This window comes from Zonotrichia leucophrys, chromosome 8 (assembly GCF_028769735.1).
Source record: "Zonotrichia leucophrys gambelii isolate GWCS_2022_RI chromosome 8, RI_Zleu_2.0, whole genome shotgun sequence".
NCBI classification, from domain to species: domain Eukaryota; kingdom Metazoa; phylum Chordata; class Aves; order Passeriformes; family Passerellidae; genus Zonotrichia; species Zonotrichia leucophrys.
The window spans coordinates 16255344-16280059 of record NC_088178.1 but is presented as its reverse complement, the minus strand read 5'-3'; the positions used below and the strand labels follow the sequence as shown (position 1 = coordinate 16280059).

At 41.9% G+C, this 24716-nt stretch overlaps 1 protein-coding gene across 3 annotated transcripts in view; it reads right to left on the bottom strand.

Moving 5' to 3' along the window:
* The window catches only part of COL24A1 (collagen type XXIV alpha 1 chain), a 118339-nt gene extending 95753 nt beyond the window's left edge, over positions 1 to 22586 (bottom strand). For all 3 annotated transcript variants that reach the window (XR_010441210.1, XR_010441211.1, XM_064719938.1), the window contains exons 1-5: positions 22410 to 22586; positions 16817 to 16878; positions 9303 to 10603; positions 3401 to 3454; positions 58 to 111 (exon numbers count right to left, since the gene is read on the bottom strand). Coding sequence is in view for 1 of the 3 variants with exons in the window: in XM_064719938.1 (XP_064576008.1) it covers positions 58 to 111; positions 3401 to 3454; positions 9303 to 10603; positions 16817 to 16878; positions 22410 to 22465 (1527 nt within the window). In the remaining 2 variants the exon portion in view is untranslated. The remainder of the gene's footprint in view (positions 1 to 57; positions 112 to 3400; positions 3455 to 9302; positions 10604 to 16816; positions 16879 to 22409) is intronic.
* Positions 22587 to 24716: the final 2130 nt, after the last annotated feature.

Genomic DNA, 24716 nt, shown 5'->3' with positions numbered 1-24716 from the left:
CCAAAAAGTATTAAAAAGTTCATGTATTTCCATGTCACCATGGATAAATAAACTCACCTTGGGACCTGGCAATCCTGGCAGACCTGGGTTCCCATGTGGTCCTGGAATACCCTATTTAAAAAAACCCAAACAAATGAAGAGAACAACAACTGGGATTACTCTGTTCACCACTGAACAACTGTGAATGGATTGCAGAGAATAATTTTACTGCATCTTTCCTGCTTTTAGAATCACTGGTTAGGACTTTCAAAGGATTCACACGAAGTAAAACATATACATACCTTCCTAAAAATTAAAAGTGAAGCTAAGTATCCCCTTTTTCATTACAAATCTGTTTTTATTGTCTTCTCAGGTAATTCTTAACAGGTTTGGCATAGTCACTGCAATGTTGCTCTCCAGCTGCAACATTTGAAGGCATGGAATAAAATCAGTAAAATCACATTCTGAGGTACCCAGCTACACACAGAAAAGTGAGTGGATGAGTTCCTGGTGATTTAAAATATGTCTCAAAGCAATGTATCCCACATTCTTTAAAAAAAATAAATCCCAGATTCTCCTGTTTCTCCCACAGCTAGTGTAGAAAATGGAGTTTTTACTAAAATAATTCAACTTCAACTGCTCCAGGAACAGAATAAGCTATCAAGACTATCTAGGCCTTCCAGTATAAATGTCTGTTCCTGCAACACATTCAGCAATCTTCACTCCTTGAAAAATAGCACATTAGGGAAAATATTTGCTGCAATGGTTGTCAGCAGCTATTCATCTTCCAAGTGCTGAAGGACCAAACTGGTGAAAATCTGTCCCTGACAAACTGGCAACAAAACTTCTGTTGAATTCACTAAAGCCAAAATGCTTCCAAAATCCAAACACCAAATATAATAAGAATACTTTGAACTTTCTTGTATATTCAGTGGTGTAACAACAGATAAACTCAGTGTTTGTCTTTGCACCACACGAGGCCTCATTCACCAATTTCACCTTGCAGTAACACTGAGAGCTGCATCTCTTAAGTGCTCCCTCTCACTAATGACAATGTTGACACAACCCCACAGAAATGCTAATCCCACGTGCTGTTTGAGAGATTAATTTGCACACTGGTAACTCTGGAGGCACTCTCAGGGATTTAGGAGAAAGGAAACAAATAGAAAGTGCCAGCAGTGCTGCAGTGGCTCCAGCTTTCACTGCCTGCAGCATTCCTGTCTTGGGGCACAGTACTGGAACACAGAAGTGCAAGAGGATTCTCATGGAATGAGGCATCAGAGGAGCTTCACATCGTCACTAATTCTGAAACCACCGAAATTTCATTATCAAGAAACTTGGAACAAGCCAAGACACTTAGAAAACACTGTCACATGTGAACTTCACCATACAATTGCAGGAATCAAAACCAGTTTCCAATGGAAGTCTCTAACCATGTGCCCCAAGTGTCCCAACCATGTGGATCTCTGTCAGCATCAGCTTTGGACACACACTCTGATGAAGGCTCAGGCAATGCAGCTCTGCACTCTGCTCTTTCTCTTTGACACCTTGAGTCACATTTCAGAATCACAAATGGCAACTCATGTGAAGGAAAACAGAAGTCACAGGGCAGGCTGCTAGATGAGGAACTGAATTTTGAGTAAACCACTGTTTTCACAGGCATTTTGGCTCACAAAACTCCTGTCATAACATACATCATCACTAGCTGCACTTGCCTGAATTTATCAGAATCACACAAACTGAAGAATACTGACATTTCAAATCCATTTATTTTTTATCTAATAGTTTTATTGAGTTGCTTGCCCTGTATAAATACGTTTTAAACTCAGAACTACTGGTAAATATTCATCTCTGCCATTTTCATACTTCTTCAGTTACCTTACAGTAAGATCTCCACACTGGAATGCATATCCTACACAATAATTTATCCAGAGAACTCACACAGTAGAGCACTGTGCTTTTAAGTACTCTATACCACTAAAAGGACCTTCAGAAAAAAAATTCCAAACAAATTGCAGCTGGGCAAGAGCAATCTCACCAACAGGCATGGCTTTAAACATATGAACAGGCTCCTCTGAAACAAAGAAAACTTCCCAGTTGTGAGGATCTACCTGGATATGTGAGATCCTGCCTCTCATGCCAGACATATCCCTGCCACAGGCAGTGAGCAACATAAAAAAGCTGAGTGGTAAGAATTGTTAGCTCTTGCACAGAAGGATCCAAGAAGTCATGAAGAGATGAATTTGAAGGAATGTTTTTCATTTTACACGTTTAAATGTGTCTCTTCTCCTCCCTTGCCTCCAAAATGCTCTGGAACATCAGTTTGGTTTTTGGTTTCTTTAACCAGTGCCAGGGCCACGACTTCCCACCCTTCAGGCCAAGTTTAGAACGTCCTGTGCTGTGCTGGCTTTCAACAGGCTGTTGAGCAGCATCTCATTTAAACCTTCCTCAAAGGCTGAACCAAAACTCCTCCCACACATCTGCTGAGCCCACAGTTGTGAGCCCTTTTCTCCCACATTCCATCTGCCTTGCTGACTGCAGCCACAGCCATTCACATCTCCAGCTACCATGGCCTGAAATCATCCCCACACCAAACCTTCACCTGCTCCCTCCACTGCCCTTCCCTCCCCTAAACCCCCCTGATCAGCCATGGCCTCAGGGACTGCTCAGCACATGGTTTAGTACACATTGCACAAACACAGATTCTTTTGCCCCACTCATTAATCAGCACAGTGGCACAGCACAGGCCTCTCCCCCGTGCATGGCAGAGGGACACAGGAGAATGTGGCAAAGGCCCTGCTCTGTCCCCACGGTCACTGTGGCAAAGGCCCTGCCCTGTCCCCAGGCACAGGGCAAGGCTGCTGCCCCTGCTCCTGCTGGGCTGCACCCACTCACACAAAACAAACCTTCTCCTCATTTCTTTAGCAAAGCACCCTGACAGCAATCTAGGATCAAGCTGCTGAAGCTCAAGAGACTAAAAGAGATTTTTGGGATTACTTTTTACCCCCACTCTGTCTTGCAGTGGTTAATTTTGTATCTGTGCCTGCTCCTCTGAGGCTGCATTGCTCACTCCCCCTCACTCCAAAACAAATGAATGTGGTTTTAGATTGCAGCAGATGGGAGCAGCATGGAAAAGTTAATATTGGGAGCAGCAAAAGCCAGGTACAAATATAACAATTCCCCGTGTATGCACCCATACATGGAATTAACTGTGCTGGAAGCTCACAGCAGGAGAAACAGTTTGTTTGTCTTGCTTTAACCTACCTGCCAAATGTTCAGAATCATGCACTTTCATCACAAGCATACCTCACACAATCACTAAGCATATGAATAAAGTTGAGAAAAACAAAATTATGCAAACTCCAGTGTGATTATTGGTGACCTGCCTAGAGGTGCAGAACAACACAGTTGTTTTACTCACCCGAGGACCTCTCTTCCCTGAAGGACCAGGTAAACCTGGAGGACCTGGAGGACCCTGGTGATAGAAAATCAAAGCAGTTGAGGCTAAAACCTGACACAAGGACAGTATCACAACTCTAGATGAGACCAGTTTTGCTGACAACCCTGTGCTCATACTGACCTCCTCAATTTGAAAACCAATTCCAAATGACAAGAAAGTGTGTTTTTAATCTGACTGCAAATCAGATTTCTGTTTAGAAAGTATCCTGTGTCAGAGAAATTGGAGCTAACAACCTGGATAGTAACTTCTACTCAGGTGGATTTGTACTAAAGGAAGAAAAGATTAGATGAAGAAAGCAAGTGCAATGTATATCTAAATAAAGGACAGAGAATAATTAAGCCTTTTCAATAAGCTCGCTGGCATGCCAAACATTTCAGAAAAGTTCTGGTAACTGTGAGAAAGAAAGATACCACCTCACAGAAATTACAAATACGAAATACAGAAAATGAATGTGAACAAATTACTGTTCAGTTTCCTATTAAAAGCTTCTAGTAATGATAACTGGTAGCCCATTTGCCCTTCTATATAATGAATATTATTCTCTTTAAAGATAATGCAGATTTTTTAAGATGCTACTATATGACCAAATGTGTCTTTTGCAAATGAATTAGATTATTAGTCACCATATTAGACAGTGTAACAGCCCCTGCATATCTGGTTGTTTTGAACATAGAAACCTATCAGATTAGGGGAAATATATCAAATTCCTACAGAGGAATGGGGTGTTCTTAAGGGTGAATCACCCCCATCCACATGTCTGCACAGCAAGCCCCAGCTGCAGCAGGAACCATGTACTTTCTGCAAGGGCAATATGAGCATCAGGAAAGTCAGACCTCTTGAGGGAGACCATTAATTTGGCCAAAATACAGGTCACTTATGCACAGTTCTGGTAAAACCACCATTGTTCTAAGGAACTAAAAATATCAATTATTTCCTCTACAATTAATCATAATAAACATAGGAACTGGTCTCTAGGTCATACCATGACATGTCATGCTTTTAGCATAGGACATTCTCTATTCATTATGACTGCACAAATGCTCACTAATATCCTCTTTTCTTCTGAAGTAGAAAGACCCCATGCTTAATAGCACAAGAAATGTATCAGGGAGATACATGGAAAATCTTGACCTGGCATTCTTGCCCAGGTTCAAAAATCCACTTAAAAGGTCACAAAGATCTCCCACCCTACCCTGCTGAAGCAGCATGTTTTAATATGTCCTCTCAAAACGTAAGTTAAGAGATGTCTTTTGATTAGATCATTATCCTGGAACTACAAAAGAAAACATTTTTTGTTAAGTGAAATAGATGCAACCAGTGTGCATTTTGTTTTGATTTGTGTTCTTTTCTAACCCTGTTTCAGACATTTCCTTAAAAATACACGAATAGCTAAACCCCACCACTTTCCTAATAGAATCTTACTGACTATTAAGATCCCTGATCTTTGTTGCTGATTTATTGAATAAGGGCAGTGAGAACATTTTTCCCTATGTGGCTTCTAAAATTTTTAAACACTATCTGCTTCCTTTGCAACAGAAAACAAATAAACAAACACCCAAATCCATCCCACCCTTACTGTGATTACTCTAACTCAAACATCCAACAAAAAAAGGAAAATCTAATCACAACTAAGCCCTCAGAAACCCCTAAGAGAAGCAGCAAAATTTTGAACTGGGCAGCCTGAGATTTAAAACACTTTCCCAGAACATTTTAAAACAAAGTCAACTGTTGTAGATTAAGTCTCTAGTTCACAATAATAGGCAGCCTCAGCCATCCAGGCATTTGATTAATATATTAAAGGACTCTTCTTAACCAGAGGATGTTACCCTTTAGCCTCCAGCACAGACTCCTCTCTGCAATTCAGGCAACACCTCTGCTGAGAGCAACTTCAGCAGAGCACACCTAAATCTTCCTGGACATGCTTTCCCAATGAGCAGTTCCACCTTATTCTGTCCTATGTATTTCTACAATCTAGGAAAGCAATTACAACTTCAAATCAGTATGACTATTTTTATACTTGCTAGGAAGCTACTTAAGCCTCTCAGGCATCCATGTAAACCACAGAAATCAACATCTGAGAGTGAGCCAATCTCTCTTAAACCAAGGAATAAGTCACTTGTTTGAATAGCTTTTCTTCCAACTACTGGAAACAGTAATTAAACAAATCTGAAGCAGTTAGAAATGTCAATCTGAATTTTAGCATTTGACACTGACCACCACTATCAAACAAAACAAAAAGTTACTTTGCATAAATATCACAGACGCTAACTTAAAATTGTTTAACAAAATCAGTTTGCTCAAAACAGATCATTTGTAACTTTAAAAAGATACTACAACTTACTGTTTTTAGGAATTGTAAAAACTTCATTTAGCTATTGAGCAAAAAAAAGCTCAAGTTCCAAATAATCACTGCTTAATCCTGACATAAAAGTAGATGCTACTCTTCCAGAAATTTTCACAGCCTTTCCAATGATCACTGGAATAAATATAAGGAACTTTCCTAGACATGAAATAACTTACATTGTTTTCCTAGGTACTGAACCCTGTGTTACTTGGGTTACATGTGTTTTAAATCTGACCTATTATCCAGAGGTAATAGGAAACATTTCATTTACATATAGCAAATCTTTATCTGAATCATTAGGTACTGAGATTTCTCAGCCTGGGCAGGGAAATGCATGAAAGGGATCAAGTGATCAATATATCCCCTGTGGTTAGGGAGAACCTCAACAGGCAATTTTGTTCAACTGAGAAATAAGCAAAGAGTGCAATCAGCAGAAGTATGAAAGGTTAGCTGAGAGTAAAATAAATGAAATAAACTAAGTGTGAAAGAGAAGCTGCTACATTTGGGATCTCTGAACTGCTCTCTCAGTGTTCTTACTGTCACACCTCCAGATTGCAATAGGACAGCTCCTCCAGGACTCAAATCTGCTCATTGCAGGGCTTGCCATTTCCCCTTCCTCCTGACAACAATTCCAGACTCCTTCTCTTTATCAACTAGAAAGAACACCACCATTTGGTCTTCTACCATTTCTCCTTCTGGCAGAGTATCTTGAAAATCTAGAAAAACTTTTCCAATAGAGGAATTTTATTCCTAGTTCATTTCCCTTGCTCTTAGAAGGCCACATCCTGTGCAGATAGCCTGAAGATGCCATTACCTACCAGCAAGTAACATAAATCAGCCCTTTGCTCACATCAGCCTCTCCCTTCTACCAGTGTAAGACTATGCCCCACGTTATTGCAAACCACTTTAGGATTGTGCAATGAAAAATATCAGCTTGAAAGTTAAACAGTTAAAAATGCACACCACATTTATTTTTGTAATCTTTACAGATTGCCAACACCCTCTGCATCCCAAAAAGGAGTGGTTCATCAGATGGACAGAGCAGCATTCCCTTGAAAGAAGTGTTTCAGGAAATCTTACTATTCCAGTTTAAACTCAATTTATATTTTTTCTGGGGGGGGGTGGTGGTCATTACAGCTGCTAGAATTTTAATCAGGGTTTTAATAGTTTTGAAAAAATAGCTGTTCCCTTTTTATACCCTATCTATAAATGAAAGCCTGAATTCTGGAGTCCTGCTTTGCAGCGGTGGGTGAATTCCACAGCTGTGGGATCATGGAATATAATAGGCCTAATTATACAAGGCAAGAATCAGTTCTGGTAGATGATTAAAAGCTAAAAGAAGCTGAGTAGTTTAAGAACCACAAAAGCTAGTTCTTGCCTGTCAATTCCAATAGAACGAGCATTAACTTCTGTGTTCAAATCTTGAAAGAAGATTCAGACCAACCACCACATATTAAAAGAAGTAAAAAGAGGGGGTTTCATGCCTCATCAGGACTTTTTGCTGCAAGGGAAGTTTTTAAGTTCTTCAGTGCTGCTTTTTAGGCACCACATTGCAGACTCCATGAGTACTTATTTACTAAAGTGTTAGAGCCACACATATAAAACCTGCATTAATTCTCATCATCTCTACATGGGAGAACTAAACTGAGAAAGCAAACCAAGACCATCTCTTCAAGTAGCAGATACTGAGCCACACAATCTCCATAGAGCACAATTCTTAGTTTTCATGCAGAGATCTCCTCTCCCTTTGGTGTCAGCCTCTCTGGCAGAGTGGTGTTTTAGCTTTGCCTCTGTTCCAGCAGGTGCTGCTGGTCCCTTCAGCCAACCTGGGGCCTACAAAGGTCTAGATTAACTTCCAAGGTCTACCACAGACCTTTAAGACCTTTGGGCACATTTTCTAAATCCTGACCCAGCAAAACACCTCAGTACAAATGCACCCTATCCCCTGCAGACTACAGTCTGCATTCCTAAGCAAGGCAATCTTCTCTATCCCCAGTCCATAAGACAGCATTGAAGATGGTAACAGACACCTCTGAACCCTTCAAGTCAGCTGTCATCTTTGCCACTGTATGTGTAGTGTCTGTGTGTAGTGTCTAGAAAAACAACCCAGAGCATTTGCTTGGAGTTTCTTAGTAATGCAAACAACCAACACTATCATCAGCCATTTCTGTGATACGTGAAAAAAAAGGGATTTAACTTTCTTGGCTGTGACTGACTGAAATCACAACAAACAAGATACAGGCTAAAATTAAAACCTTCTATTAGTAGTTACTAAACATCCTAAGGTCCAAAAATGGAAATTAACCTCATGTTGATGACAGCTACATGCTTAGTGACATGTTACCATGAATGCTATCATAAGGGACAGAGAGAAAAAAGAGTGACTTCGCAATCAAAAAAGATTAAGCAAGAGCACTTCTGGAGTAGTGTGAATTACTTGTTAACACATTTTCCAATTGTGTAACAATTACTTTGTGCCTGGATCCTGTTTAGAGTAAAAAGTGAACTTTTGAATAGGTTCTTAGTTGGTAACTAGTTCATGAAAAAAAAATTCAATGCTAAAAGAATAGACACCATAAATTTATGGCCATATTTAAATATATATTAGGAGCTACTTAACACATATAAAATTGCTTTCCAGTAATAACCAAACAGATGAACACTTACAAAACCAAAACCAACCAAACAAAAAAAGCAAGTGGTTTAAAAACAATGGTTTAAAATTTTAACCAAAATCTCACACAAGCACAAAGCATGATCTATTATATTTCCCAGGCTACGCAGGAATTGATGTTCTTTCTGCTCTGTAGCTTCATATATATGGGCACATTTGTATCTATGAAAAAGTGTATGAGCCTTGTGCACACAATAAGAAAGGATAAACGAGTTTCTGTTAAAACCACTACTGTGCATTTGCCATTGTATCAAAAATCACTTACTCTGTGAACTGAAAAAATACCTCAAAACCTTGTAAGACTGTTCTAAAAACCATTTTCCATGCAGGTTTGCTTAACCCCATAACCTTGGGTTATGAATGATTGCAGACTAGATTCTGCAGCTGGTCTATTTCTACAACTATAAATTTTGACAGCATTGCTCAACCAAGACAACTGTGTCAGTCTTCCAAGCAGCCTGGTTGTTCTTTTTATGGACCAGCACCCATATTTGTGAACTGCAGTAAATTAGCCTGCAACGCTATTATGTGAGCAGTCTCTCTAATTAGTAGTTACAAACATCCAGCTGCATTCCAAATTTTAAAGAAGCCTGGGTTGCCTACCACTTCACCAGAATGTGACTTCATGGATGTCTTTATATTCTTCCAGTAAATAAAAAGTATATGACACTTACATTAAAATTACATGTGAGAAAAAGACACATTTAAGGCAGACAAACATTTGTACAATACAGCTGGGAGAAACTGCAGTCACAGCTTTGGCATGCTTGGAGAGGTTTCTTTCAAAGCCTCTGTTAAAAGTATGCTGCTGCAATATAGTAAAAAGAGTAATAAAGATAACTTACAGGAGGTCCAGTTTCCCCCTTTGGACCTCTGACACTTCCCCTTTCAAACATTTTGCCAAGATCTTCATAGTCATAAGCATAATTATCAATACCATTTTCATAAGTGCTTTCTGTATGATAAGTCTCATCAGCATCAAATACACCTTCCTGCCCCGGATGAAGTCGATTATCCAGAGGGAGTTCAGCAGGCAAACTGTACAGAGTTGTGTTGAAGATTTGCTGCTTTTTGTTTGGTTCATCTAAATGCTGTTTTACTTTTTCCATTCCCTTGCTTTTAGTTTTATTCTGTTTTACAGAGGCGATCAGAGAAAGCTCACTATGTCTGCCTGCATCTTCTGTGGTGTTAGCTGAACTATTTGGATATGATGCTGCAGGGGTTTTCGTGATGTTTCTTTTTCTGCTCGTCTCCTGCTGCTGAAGAGCCAGATCAATGTTCTCATGGAGTTCTGTTTGAGGCCAAGCTTCCAGCAACAGAGGTTTGGTCTCCGCAAACTCCCGTACAGAGGCATTTCTTAACTCAAAGTGGTCCGGTAAAAAGTGAATCTGAGCAACGTTGGTAACAGGCATGTTTGATACTTCTTTCCATCTATAAGCTGATATATCTTCCTGGTTTTCCTCATCAATGATCATCTTAGAAAAAGCATCCAGCCCATGTGGCAGAAGTGAAGCCCCATGCAGAGATCGATAGGTTTCAGCCTGGCGACACTGCTGTTTCACATATTTACAGTAGTTTGCAGAGGCTTCTGCAGAGGGAATAATATCCAGCTGACATATAACTCCTTCAAAGCTGACAGAGTGAGAGCTCATCCTTCCCAGGGTAAATACACCCTCTGAATCAAATGTCTCCACTTCAGAAAGTACTTCACTGCTGTAGTACTTGTTTCCACACTCAGCAAATAGTGAGACAGTCTTGTCCCCAATGCCAATGGCAAACGAATGCCATTGTTCATTATGAACACAATAATCAAAGTACACGGGCTGCTTCCCTCCGGTGTACACTGCTACCTTCCTCGGTAGCAGCTGGACACCAAACTGCAGCCTGCTTTTGTTCCTAACACTGAAAAGAAAAGCATTACTGGCTCTGTAAGAGTACAGTCCAACCAATAAGGTGAACTGATGCCCTAGATTTGATGGTATGACTTGGGGGACACGGGACTCAATATGTGCATCATCGCTTAGCACCACTCCTGATGCAGTTAGACGAACACCCTGAGGTAACAGAGAGGATGGTGAGGGCACTGCTGTCTCTGAAGGCTCTTGGACATCTTTCACAAGGCCTAGTTGGTGAAGAACATCTATTGCTGTAAAAAGAAATAAAGGCACACTGTTGATTTAATTTACAAGCTCATACATTCAGATCCATATAAACAAATGTATACAGAACATTCTCACAAATCTATACCTCTCAGAGCATATACACTTCACACAGTAAGGCCACCAAATCCCTCCTGGAAGACACTGATCTTTCACATAAATCAAACGAGTAATTAAAGCCAGAGCAAAATTTCCATCTTAAAAAAAAACCCAACCAAACTAAACAAACACACAGAAAGGTCCACAAAATGCCCACTGTAGGTCAGTTCACTTATGAAAGTGAAAAATTCTCATTTGCTCTCTTCAAACCTTCCAGTGATCAGCAAATACACTTTGGTTAGTTCCTTATTTATTAAGCTAATCCTGTATACTCTTTGAGCAGAGAATTAGTCTTTTTTTTGAAAACTTTTCCTTCTGCAAAAAATCTTCTGCACTAAATCCATGCTGTTGCTCTTTATCTAGAAAGTACAAATCAAAGCATTTGAGGGAAGGGTTGCTTAGTTTATAAGAAAGGACAATCTATTTATAGTACAGTTAGCACAGTAAGGCCTCCTTCCCCTCCATACAGTTTACTTGCTAGAGCCATGGATAAGGTGAACTCTGGAGCAGTGGAAGTGGTGAGGAGTAAGGAAAGAGGAGAATTGCCAGGACCCAAGGGGAAGTGCTCCTGTCTTCTGGCTCATCTCTCCCCCTAAAGTGCACAAGGCTGCAGCCACCACGACAAGACACTGAACTAAGAACGCACTCCACAGCAGGCCACAGCAGGAGACAGAGCAGCCAGCTGTCCTTCTGATTGATGTTCTATAGATTTGGCTTTGACATAGAGAAATCTGGATAGATCTTCCTATAGAAGAATAGGCAGTGGTTTATTCAGTGTTGGATTCTCTAGTTTCTCATTCAATGTGAGCTACGTCCTTTAAGCCTTCCCTTAGTCTGGGTCACACAGTGTCTCCACTTTTACCTGGCTAAATATCTTCACTTAATGGGTAAAAACACAATTATCTATCATCCTGATAAACTGAAGTCGTATCTGTTCTGGGTAAGAAATCAAAGCCATCTTTGGGTAAATCAACAATTGAAGATGACCCAATTGATTTCTTATTGCCTAAATCACATTGGGCCAAGTTGGAGCTGGTGGGCATAGACACCTTCCTTCAGGATGAATATAAAGATACATCCCTTATGATGCAGCTGAAACACTACAAAGGCTCATCAGGAGCTAAACCACAGATCCTCAAGAGCCTTTCTGTAGGATCTCAAAACAAGACAGCATTTATGGCATTGATAGACTGATTGGTAAAACTGCCTGCCTGAGTGTTTGTGAAAGGTGCAGAAATATTGCAGATGTTGAATCAAAATGCAGTTACAGAAATATGGAACGAGAAGATTAGGAGCTAAAACATACTGAGAAGGCTGAAGAAGAAACATTAGCTTGGTCTAGAGACAGGAAGGTTTGGGGAATCTAAATAAAATTGTCCATTATCTGAATTGAGGCCATAGGGAAAACAGAGAAAAGCTGAGGAGTAAGACACAAGCTGCAGCACAAGAAATTTCAGCTCCATACAAAGATAAAGCAGTCTCACCACAAAAGTGGTCAAGTGCTGGACCAGGGTGGGCAGAGACATGGGATAATCTGAATTCTTGGAGATTTTCAAAGACCAATTGGACAGAACCCAACAACCTGAAGTGACTCTGACCTCATTGGCGCTGACCTCAGCAGGAGGTAGGACCAGATGAGTTGAAGGTCCCCTTAACCCATATTTTAGGATTTTTTTTCACAAGGGGAACCTGAAGACTAGTTTTCATAAACAGCATTACACAGCAGCATAAGATATCATCTGTTTCCACCTCTCAAGGGAACAACTTCACAGAAACACCTATATTAAAAATTACTTGTAGTATCTAATAGTTGCACTGATCAAATAAGCCTGGCTGGGCAGACACAGGCACTTTCTATAGCGTTTTGCTGAGGCTACATTTGCTATGGGCATGCTTATACTAAGCAAATAAAACTATTATAAAGCACAACAAAAATTTAGAGTAAAGAAGAAAAGTTAAGGATTTGCTGCAATATTGAAAGAAAAGAGCCACTGAAACAAATGGATATTTACGCTTTAAGTGGAAAAAAGGTCTCCTTTCCCAGTTTCCCTTTCTCTGTTTACTGAATGTATTCATAGCAAACTTTAAGAATAGACAGATGTTGGCTTAGTTTCAGTGCTAAATTATGAGAAGTGCCTGAGATTTCCTTGAGAGTGATTTATAAGTTGGAACCAAAAGCATCAACCTGAACACACTGTACATCTTGAAAATTAATTACACACCTTGTAGTGTTTCTAGTCATGTTTGAGATTCACGGACAGGCCAAGACTATCCTGGCGAGCAGCCAGTGCAGACGGAGGTATGGAGTGTTTCTGCAGAAAGTCCTGTGTATGCCAAGTTCTCAAGATGTTTTGCCTCAGAGCAATTAACTCACCATGGCTGTATTTTTATCTGTCAGGCTGATAACAGAGGTCAGGTTCTAGTAGAGCTCTGAAGCACAGTGCCTCTGCTAATGAACCACTGCTCTTTGCCAGGACCCTGTCCTGCCTGGAGCTCTGCAGGAGAAAGCTGTGCTCGCACTGCCCTTGTGGAGGGAAGCTGGGAAGAAATACAGGTCCTGAGCTCGGGGCAACACAGTCTTACACATGCAAATAGTCCCCAAGGCAGAACGCACTGCTCCACTACCTCTGTGCACTGGCAGGGCCAGCTGACTGCACAAGGAGAACAGCTGCTAGCCTAACCTAAGGTTGCGCCTAAGTATCACATCCTAACCTGAAATACTGGGCAAGTAGTTGTAGTTTTTAAAAATTGTAATTACATATTTTTATTTTTAAATAGTAATGCATGTGATCTATCCAACGTATCATAAATTCAAGTGTAAAATAAAAAGCTTAACCTGGTTTAAAATAGTCAGCTTAAAAATTACATTCAAGCCTATCACTAATAAAAGGCAAACTGCAAGGAAAATGGTCAATTTTTTGGCAGCTCTGATTTGAAAAGAGCACATAGTTTAAAAGTTATTAGAGAAAATAATCAGCATGATGAGGAATAAGTTTTTTTTTTCTATCCTGCAAATAGATTCCTGCAAACAATGGCAGGTCTTGAGAGAGCTAAATGCAAATAAATATTGTGTGAAAAATGACACCAAAAACTAAGTATAAAGGAATTACTCCTTGCTGACTTGCTGTGTGTTAACCCACTGTCAAGCCAAAAGGCTGTTCCAAACTTTTTTGGCCAGTCATTTCACTTCTGGTCCAACATGCATATTTATTTTATTTTAAGGCTTTCAGAAGCTCTTGGCAGCGCACTGGATTTTGGGAGCAGGCAACCCTCTCATTCTTCCTCCCAGCATGACAACCATTATTTGCTTTACCTATCAGTTGTCAGTTTTCTTTGTTTACTCATGTCTGCAAAACATCTGTCTTCACTTACTGCTTATTCAACCCATTAGTCCCCCAAATTGTAACAGCTCAACTTCTTGAAGGAAAGGTTGTTTTGAGGTTTTGGTGTCAAGTGCTTTCCTTCCACCTTCTAGGTGATCTTTAAAAATTCACATCCTTACTGCATCACGAGGTAAGCCAAAACCTTACACCAGCATTTGCAAAAAGCCTTCTGACCCTTGCGTGGCACAAAAATAACCCCACAAAGGAACTGGGGAGGGATGAGGGGATTTGACTACAGGATTGTTTCACATGCATATACCCTTCAGTCCCTCTTGCTCATTTCCACATTGCTCCATACAGCTACTCTGAAGGCAGGACCTCTGAGATGCTATCCCTGTTTCAGCAATCTTAGTACACACATTTCTCCCTTTCCTTTTTCCAGTGTGGGTAAGGGAAAAGAAAAGGGCCATTCATCAATCAGCTCCACCAAGGCCAAGAATAATTTCGCTTCAGATTGCCAATTTTCTAGGTGATGCATCTGCAACTGGGTACATTAAGACACCTGGCTGCAACAAATGCTCTCCTGGATGCCAGGTCAGATTATGGGCATAGAAAAGCCAGCAAGACACAATAATTCTGTGTGTCCTTGAACCCCACTCAAAGTATTATTCCTAAAGTATGAGACTGTATCTTTACAAGTACTTCACTGATCATGGTTTATAGCAGCATACCAAACTGAACGAGGTGTATCCTCTCTGGTACAGCATGCAGAGGCTGTCTTTTCTCTTCAGGAGAGAAGGCATGTTAATCAGCTAACATCTGCATGTTCAGCAGAATATTCTTTTTCCAAAATACAACTGCCAAGGAAGTTTAAAATCCAAGGCATTAACATGTTCCTGATAAGCATGCAATCCTGGTCCTGGACAAACACTAAGCACCACAAATGTAAAAATGCAGCTTATATACTGAAACCGAAGGATATACTTGAAATGCTCTCTGTTTTTTCTGAGGAGGTTTCCTTCTCTGAACTGCTTTTTCCAACTTTGTTTACACACTGTGCAAATAAAGTGCAAGAAGCACCAAATTCACTCATGGGAAGAAAGTTTCATCAAGATTCTATGCATCATTTTGATCCCAATCAAGCATTTAAAGAAAATACAGTCATGTACGGCTCTTGTGCATCAAGGATGGAGAGGAGTTTCCATTCAATAAGGCTTCTCATATGGCTGTCTAGAAATGCTGTTGAATAGCAGTAATAACAATAACAACAAAATAATAATAGAAAAGAAAGGAAACTCCTTCATCTGCTGGTAACAAAAAAAAAAAAATAATTCAATATAAGCATGTTGAGACTGGAGGCTTTACTCCATTTCTGGAAAGCTCTGTGCATGGAGCATTCTCAGCCAAGAGGCAGAGTCTCCACCCACTCCCCTGTGTTACTGCACCCTCTGCCCTGCAGCTTTCACAGTCCTCACCTGAAGGGTCAGTGAGAAGCAATTCTCAGGCTGAGGGGCATGAGAGTGAGGAAAATGGTTTATTTCTTTGCAGAGGAGGAGGGTGGGCTGGAGGGATGAAGACACTCAAATTGTCACCACAGAGCTGTCTCTGGCATCTGTCACCTGCTCCCACCACACCGGGAAACTGTAAACTGCCTTCCTAAAATTGCCTCTTCCCTTCCCATCCCTGCAGGCCTGGAGCAGGACAGGCCACACACATCTAACATGCTGCCCCTCCTCCAGTGAGAACTTGGCTCAGCTATTATAAAAATCCGGGAAAATCCCATCATCACAAAAGCATATGGCCCCCATTGAGCGGGATGTGAAAAATCAACAACCAATCTTACCAGGCAAGCAATGGGCAACACTGGAGGGCAAAACTACAAAGGCAACGGGGGGGAGGCAAAACAAAAACTCCACGACTGAAGGAAAAATCAAACTTTGCCAATCTCTGGGAATGACAAGCAGGAAAAACACATTGGTGAGAATAATGGTGGGAGGCTGCTGAGATATCCCAAAGGGCTCTAGCAAAACATTATCAGGAATGAGTCTTGCCTTAACCACGCAATCCATCTGTTTGCATTCAGATGAGTATTTGCAGTTACACACTCACCAGCCAAGGATGACCTACTTCATGCTTCACCTGTACAGCAGAGGACCACGGTGGAGAACTGACGCTGCCACTCTCATGGCAAATAAGAAGTGGCTAAATGGCACATTGGCCTCCACAACTTTGGGACCTATCATTCCCACAGCAGTCTCCAGAGCAAGTTGCACATCTGGTGCTGTTATAACAGCTGGCAGATTAAAAAAGAAACTAAAAACAAGACAATCCTATTTCCTCACATCTGCATCTGAATGCAAAGCCAAATGAATACCAAATTTCACATTTTGCTTTAGCAATGCCAGCCTGTATTATGTGCCGTGGTTTGCCTGCCTTAAGTGCAAAGGTAACTCAGTCATAGCCTGCCACCCCCAAGGACACCCACTTGCCGTGAAGACACAATCAAAGCCTTTTCACTGTACAAGGCTTCTTTTTTATGAAGAGCTTGCTTAAATATGTAAGCAATTTCATAGACAGAAAATATGAGTAATTTTCAAAAGGTCATCTTTTCCAAACTGCTGCTTTAAACTTTTGCTCTCATTATGCTGTAATTGGTATTTTCTTTAAGTCACATGAATTAATGAACTGAACCTAAGGTCACAAGTAACAACAGCCATTTACTCTTTTCATCTACTAACATATTATACAAATGTCCTATTATAAACAAAGCACTCTCACCTTGTTTGGGTACTTGTGCAACACCCACAGCTATACATGTTGCAATGAAAAGGAGAGCTTTCCTAAAAGGGAAAGAAAGGGAAAAATCATGTGAGAAAACATCTACAGTTTCAGAACTCCAAGGAATTAGAAACCTAGTTCAAGATCCAAATGGCAGAATACCACTGACTTCAGCAAGTCCTGAATCAAAGCCATCACACTGTACAACTTTACTGATACTGAGGAGGAGTTTCACACAAAGATCCAGGTTGTGTATGCATAGCACATATATTTTATACTGGTTTTTATTAATAAAATGACTGCATCTGCTTTATATTTTCTTGCAGAAGCTTTCAAATATGGATGCTGCTACATAGTACATTTCTCCCTGGAAAGAAAAAAACGTTACCATAAAAAAACCATAAAATAAATGAGAAGTTAATTCCTGTGGAGATCATTAGATACTTTAGACACTTTTGACGTCCTATCAGTCTTCTCACTAGATCACATCATCTTCCCATAAGTGAAAATGTTGTGTCAAACTTTTGTTCTTGTATCATAAAATTTTATCATGCTACAAGTCATGCTCTTCACAAAGTAATAAAAAAATCCCATCACACTTCAACTTACAAGCCCATGCTCAGGTAGAAGAGTGTCATACTGATAGCTATCGCAGGCTCACTGCCCTGGTTTCAGCCAGGGAGACAATTTTCTTCTTGTAGCTGGTCAAGTGTTGTGTTTTGGATTTAGTATAAAAATAATGTTGATAGCACACTGGTGTTACAGTTCTTCCAACAAACACACATAATATTGATCTAGATTATGTGCTCAAAATTCACTTTGTTGAATGTTGTACAGACTACATTTTTGCTGTGATTAAGAACAGATTGTCTGCTGTTTCTTAATTATCATTTTAGCCAGATTAACATCTAATCACTCTCTTCTCAGTGACTGAATCTTTTAATAAATGAGAAATCTATTTTCTGTTACTGTTGGACAACCAGGCACAGATGCACGTAACAATTACAGTAACCATTATCTACACAGTTCTAAGAAGAAATATTTCAAAAATATCAGAACTATAGTTCTGACACTAACTAATCAACTCACACTCAAGCCTCCTGCTCGTTAATGTTTGCAATCTCAGCAATTTTTCATAATATGGAATGCTAGAGTGACTAAAAAAGTTTCCTGGACCAGGTCAAAGAGCACTTGAGTATCTGGATTCAAGTGTACCTGAAAGTAACATAGCTGCAACTAAACATATGTAACTTCATGTCACCTAATTTTGCTAGCTAATTAGCCAGATTTTCACATTAAAAAAAAAAAAAAAAAGGGAAGTAAACACTACGACTCTTTATACAGGAACATTTGATTTAAACAGAAAGAAAATATATATAAGTACATGTGCATACACACAGAGCAGTATTTAGTGAAAAATCTTACTAATTCTTTAAAGTCTTTGGAATTCAAACATTTCAGAAACATCCAAGTACATGAAAACCACAGAGCAATAGCCTGGTTTTATCAAGTGGATTTGTATATTGTGAGAGCTTAAATTTTGGCTTAAACAGAACAAATTAACAATTTAAGGAACAATAAGGCATGAAAGTCGTCATTGCCACTGTAAAATGGTAGATACACCATATCTTCCAGAAGAAAACGCACAGAACATATAGGAAATTCAAAAATATGCATCAATGCTTTAGCTCTGATCACAGAGGGAGGGAAAGGTGGAAACTATGCCTTACACATCCCAACATGCTTGTAGAGGCATGTTCTTTAATTAACCACTACTACAATCCCTAGCTATTCCTCCCTTCAAGCTTTCTCCTGCTACAGCCATGAAATGTCTACTGGAGCAATTCTGACACCCCTGAAAAAGACCTAACACCAACTGTTGTCCAAAGACACTCAGTTCATTTTTTCAGAGTTCTAAAACCCAGAATTCAAGTTCAAAGTTTCTGCATCACACAATGCATCATCTTTTGATCAAATGAGAAACTCAGCATCAGGAGACAGCTCTGCCAGAAACAAAGTCCATGCATTGCACTGTGTCAGCTAAAACTCAGGACAACCCTTTATTTGACCCTTATTATTTTCAAAGGTGCAAAATGGATTTGCCATTAAAAATCACATAAAACATTTTAGCTAGCTACAAAATAAGGATGCTCAAAGAACCCCAGAGCCCAAAATTCAAAGATGACTCCTCTAATAATTACAACAGCCTCTTCTACTACACCAGCCAGATACAAAGCTGTGTCTGTCAGGTACCTGCCTCTGCCACTTCCAGCAAACACTGTAGGAAAGCAAGAAATTAGAACATGTTCCCAGGGCTGTAAATTACACAGATGTAACTGAATATACAGAAACATTTAGTGAGAAGTAAAGACAAATGCCTGGCTTACACATTGCTCTCCAGCTAATGTCAAGAACAGATGAGTTTTATCAACAAAGAGAAAAAACAGGGACCAGAAACAACCATAGTGCTGGGGGTCCTCTAATGCGTGAGAAAAGTGAGACTTCCTTCTATCTTTTTTCATGAGGAAAATTTTTTATAAATGAAACCATGTGCAACCTAATCCATGCAAACCCTCCCTCTTGGTTGAGATCACCACTCTGTACATTTGCAGAACAGTCAGTTCTCAGTCTTCACTCTCACACCAGCACAGACACTAAGACACCAGGCTCCAGGCATACACCATACACAACGCTATCTGCTATAGCTGCATGGAGCTTGGCTCCTTGTCTCAGCTCAGTCCGCAGCTCTTGGAGATGTTGGGACCCACCAGTAGAAAAATGCAGAATCATGTGGTGTGGAAGACTTCAGCTGACCCAAATGCTGGCTATTTTTTCCCCATTTAACATCACACCTAAAGCTGTTCCAATACCTTGGCTTTAGGGCATAGCCAAGGGGTCTCTCAAACTTCCTCCCCTTCTTCTACCTTTTCATCTGCTCTATTGTGCATTTAAGTATATGCTGAGGGCCACTATTGAATCACTTTGGAGGAAGGCACTACCAAAGGTGACCGAGCTATTGTCCCACTAAAAACTGAGTTTATCTTTCTGATAATCTTTGTGGCAATTTGCCTCTTCCTACAGAGTGGACAGCAACTATCCATGGTGGTTTCTTGCATTAGGGGTGATTGAGGGATGAGAAAACTGATAAGCTTCAAAGCAAGTTGTGGCAAGCCACAATGAAAAATTCCACCCTCTGAAGGCTACTCAGCAGCAGACAGAACTCAGGTGTGGTCAGTGTAAGCAGCATCCCCCCTTCATTCCAGCCTAGTTTCCTAAATCTCCAGTTTAAAGGAAGAAATACCATCAGCTGGCTGCTAGGCAGGACGAGTAAACCTGTCTGCAGTGTGACTGCCACAGGTGCATTCAGTCCTGCACTCCTCAGGGCTGATGGTTTAAACACCAGCACCTGCCCCACACTCGTTCCTTCACTGGATCTGTCTGGGGACTGCTGAGGAGAATGGCACAGCTTGGGTCCATCAAGCTTGAGAAGGGCTTTGGAAAGGTCACAGCACCTTGTGGACAGAGATGCCCTGCAACTCTCAAACTTACCTTTCAAGATATAAAAAAAAATATAACTTTCTTTGCTGCTATAATTAAATTAGCTAGCAGGTCCAGTGCTGCTTCCCAAGTTTTATAACACCTACTAGAAACACAGCTTGAGGGGACACAACAGCCTGCAAAACCTCTCTGGTGTGACACTCACATGCCCTTTGGTCACAGATGGCACCAATTAGCCATCAAGGAATCCTCTGCCAAATTTCACAGCTTGAATGAATGGAAAATGGGAGAAACACAAGGTGAGGAGAGAGGTAGAGGAGCATTGCCCTGAGAGGATTTCTACAACAGGACTGGGGTTCAGAGAGAGGAAACTCCCTGCCTGGTGGCTCATTCTTTGGACAGCATCTGGCTTCAAATGAGAAGCCACCATATCCAGAAGAAGAGTCAACTCTGTTAGTATTTCTAACAGAAAAAAGATATAATTGAAAAGACATGATTTTAGAACAGTTTTACGAATAAATCTCTGATTGCTTACACTAGTTCTCTTCTGCAGATAGCATACACCATTTTTTTCTCTATGAAGGAAAAAGCATATAACTTGAATTCTTACTCACGTGAAATACTCTTCTTTCACAGGGTTTGTCTCTGTATATTTTGTAGATCATTCTTCAAATGTACTACAATTTGGTGCTTGCAAGAAACAAGGGTGACACAAGGCTGCTCATACTTTAAATATTCTGTCAATAAATGGGGTGAGAGACTGAGAAGTCATGCAGCTGTTTCACTTATTTAACCTGCGGAGACACCTCTACACAGGCCTGACCTAATGGTATTTCAAGGAAAAGGTAGTTGAAGTTGCAAGGGATTTACTGGTTTGACATATGCTAAGGAAACCTGATCCTTTTGTGAGGAATTCTGGTTTCTTAACACAGGCAAGTGACCAGGTTGCTTGCTCTCTATAGAACTAAATGAGGTAAATATTATAGAAGCATACAGATACATTCTGAAGCTATTGCATATTTTGAACTTGAGTAAACTGCTACTGTACCTCTTTCCTATAACGCAGTTTATGTTTCTCCATCAGCAATACCCCTTTATAGATTTAAAATAAAACCATTCTTTGAAATTGCACTCAGACAATTCCTGAAGAAGTCCCAAAGACACAGCCATTAAAAACAGATCTAGGAAGGCAACCTTCAGGAAGCCCCTTACCTGATCACAAGTACACCCAGATTATACATCAGGCACACTTTAGCAGTATAATCCTCACTACAACACTAAATAAATTCTTCTGTCCTCCTCAGAACACTCAGTAAACTTAGGACACAGCCAGAACAAAATCAGCCCTTTACAGAGACACGCGCAAGTAACCTCTTTAATATTGTTACAACTATAAACTCAGTCATTTTACTGAGGCTGCTTTTAGGTAAACGGCAGAGAACAGAGCTCTACCTTTGCATCACAGGTGAGAATGCATCAGAAATACCTCTGCCAATTGCAAAAACACGTGAATACAGAGCAGCTTATTTGGCAATCTCTGGTATTAAGAGAGTGCCCTTAGCTCTTTAGCGTAAATTCTACATGCTCTTGCGTTTGCTTGTGTGCCGCGTTTCACTAGCTAGGTACCAAAGGGGCGCAGGATCTGCCAGGTTACTGCGGACACTGCGGAACGCTGGGCCCCAGGATCCTCGCTCCCCCTCGGGGATCAGGGGGCACGGGCTCTCGGGTCAGGCTGTCCCCGCTCCCCGGGGCACCAGAGCCAGGCTGCCCCGTGTGGGCTGGGGAAGGACGACACGAGGGTGCTGGACGGGATAGAGCACATCCACAACGACGCCAGGGGTGCGGAGGAGAGGGACACGGACAGCCAGCGATACGGGCGGTCTCTGTCCGAGCAGCCAGCACCCCGCCGGTCCGCCGGGGGCACCGGGGACCCCGCGGGGTTAGGGCTGGCGCTCAGAAGGTAGAGCTGGGGACGGTGCCCGCCGGGTTCGTCGTGCCCTGCCCGCGGTGGGAGCCGAGCCGCAGTCCCATCCCCTGCCCGGCCCCGCGGCGGGGTGGCGGTGCAGTGCGCCCCGTCCCGCCGGCTCCCGCTTACGTTTGCGCCGCGGGAGAGATGCGTCCTCGCCTTGTCCTCTCGGCTCCCAAATGCATTTGTATGCATTTGCCCGGGCAGCGGAGATCCGAGGGAAAGCCGAGCGCCGCGCCGCCGCAGGGTCAGCTCCTGTCCATGAAAGCCCGCCGGCCCCGAGGTCTCCGCCGAGCTCCGCGCAAGCCCGAGGGCGGCCCGGCCCGCGTACGGCCCGCGGGGGCGGGCGCGGCGGGGGGGGGGGGGGCGCCGGGGGCCGGGCGGCGGGGGCGCCCCGCGGCTGCCCGCGGAGTCCGGCGGCGGAGCGGCGCTGCACCGCCTGCCCCGGCACCGGCGGAGCTCCCGCCCGCCGCGGTGTTGAATTTCAGCGCTGCTGCCTGGCGATTACATCAGCACACGCGGCCCCCGGGGCGGGCCGGGCCGCGGCCCCGCATGCTGCGCGCTGCCCCGCGCCGCTCCCCGGGAGCCGACCCGCACCCGGAGCCGGGGCAGCCGGCCCGAGCCTGGAGCCGCCGGAGCGCAGCGCCCAGCCCGGCCCCGCCCGGCCCAGGTGCGGCCGCAGCGCCGGCACAGGTGATGATGCCGTCGGCGCAGCCGGAGGGCGAGAGGAGCCTTCGGCTGCCGCTGGGCTCCAGCTGGGGAGACTCGGCAGGAAGCTGCAAGTTAAATTAAAATCTGGGGACGGGCGGGGAGAGTTGATGAAATGATCTAAACACAAAAAGCTGAGTGCGCCGGACGTTTTCTATCTCCAGGATAATTGGAGTTGGGTCTAGAAATCCTCCCTCTGAAAAATGTTTGAGGAGCAGATGTAATTTAGTAGCATTACAATGCCAAAGAAATATGACACCCTTCACTGTCTTCCTCGAAAGACAAAGGTCTTTTTAGCTTTAATTTCGTTTTCTTACCTTGTCCCCACAACAAAGCCTATTTGTAACTTTATCCCATAAGACATCTTTATGCAAACTGTCGCTAAAAACAAACATGGTAGAGTTAAACAACACCAGACGTTGCAGTACACACTCTACATCGAACACGTGGTCGAGTCCTGCAGCCTTACTTAGGCAAAACTTCCATGGACTTCAGAAGAAATTAGATGTGAGTTAGGCTTACTTGTCTCTTTCTGGGTGTTACAAGAATGAAGATTTCACATCATGCAAATACCTTCATGACATACAGCAAATACCTTCCAGTTGCAGATAAGTTGAAGAAGATGTCATGAAATAAAACCAAAGATATTCCCAAACAGCAGAAAATAATGGAAGTGCTAAAACAAAAAGAAAGGCTGTAAAAGATAAAAATTGGATATTGTTGTCACTGAGGGTGCCCCCCTTTGCTGAAAAGGACTTTTCTGGGTGATCCAGGTAGCTGGCAACTGGCTAAAAGACTGGGGAAGGGGGGGAGGGAATTTTGAGGGAACCAACAGCAAACCTAAGGTGCTGAATTTTACTGGGGATAGGAACCCAAAGTTAGAGGGGGGGAAATTATTTTCAGGCAATATAGCAGAGTGTTTGATTTCAAAAACAAATTAATTTTCAATATCTTAAATCATTCAGAACTTGTGTACTCTCACAGACTACAATGGGATTTCCTGTTTACTTCACTTTTTGAAAGCCAAAGGTAGAACTGATAGCATTTTACTTTCCTATCTTTGTACCTTACGTTGGCCATACTGACAGCAAAATATGAAAATGTATATTTCCACTGAAGAGAACATGGTGCCTGCCCAGGCAGATATTGGACACTTCAGCAATAAAGTATTTGTCAGCTTTTCTGTTTTAAATCATGCTTTAATGGCTTCCAACAAGAGAAGTATTGTATTTTATTAGATTTTGTTTATCAGCATTACAATGAACTACCACAGAATGTTACTGATTGGGTTTGGTGCCCTTCCCTGAAATGTATCCATCTCTTACATGACATGTCTTGTATGAAGTAGACAAATAGTTGTTTTCTTAACTTTCTAGCATCAGCATTAGGGATATTGTAGAGAGAATGCTTCCCTGAGAGTGACCCTGGATAAATCCTGCCCTTGATGCAATGCACATCTACAAATACAGGAGCCATCCTGCAGCATATGGTGAGATGGGCTGGGGACATTTTGTGCAGAGATCTCCCTTTCTAGCAGCACTTGCACTGAAGAAGGTACAATTTGAGATTCTTGCCAGCTGCACACACAGGGTGTAAATGAAGCTTACTGACCCTGATTATGCAGTTCCATAAGACAGCATAAAGTTTAAAAACTAGCATTGGTTGTTCCGTTTTCTATATTCAAAACTACCCAACTAATTTCACAACGTAGGACTCTTGTTGGCCCTT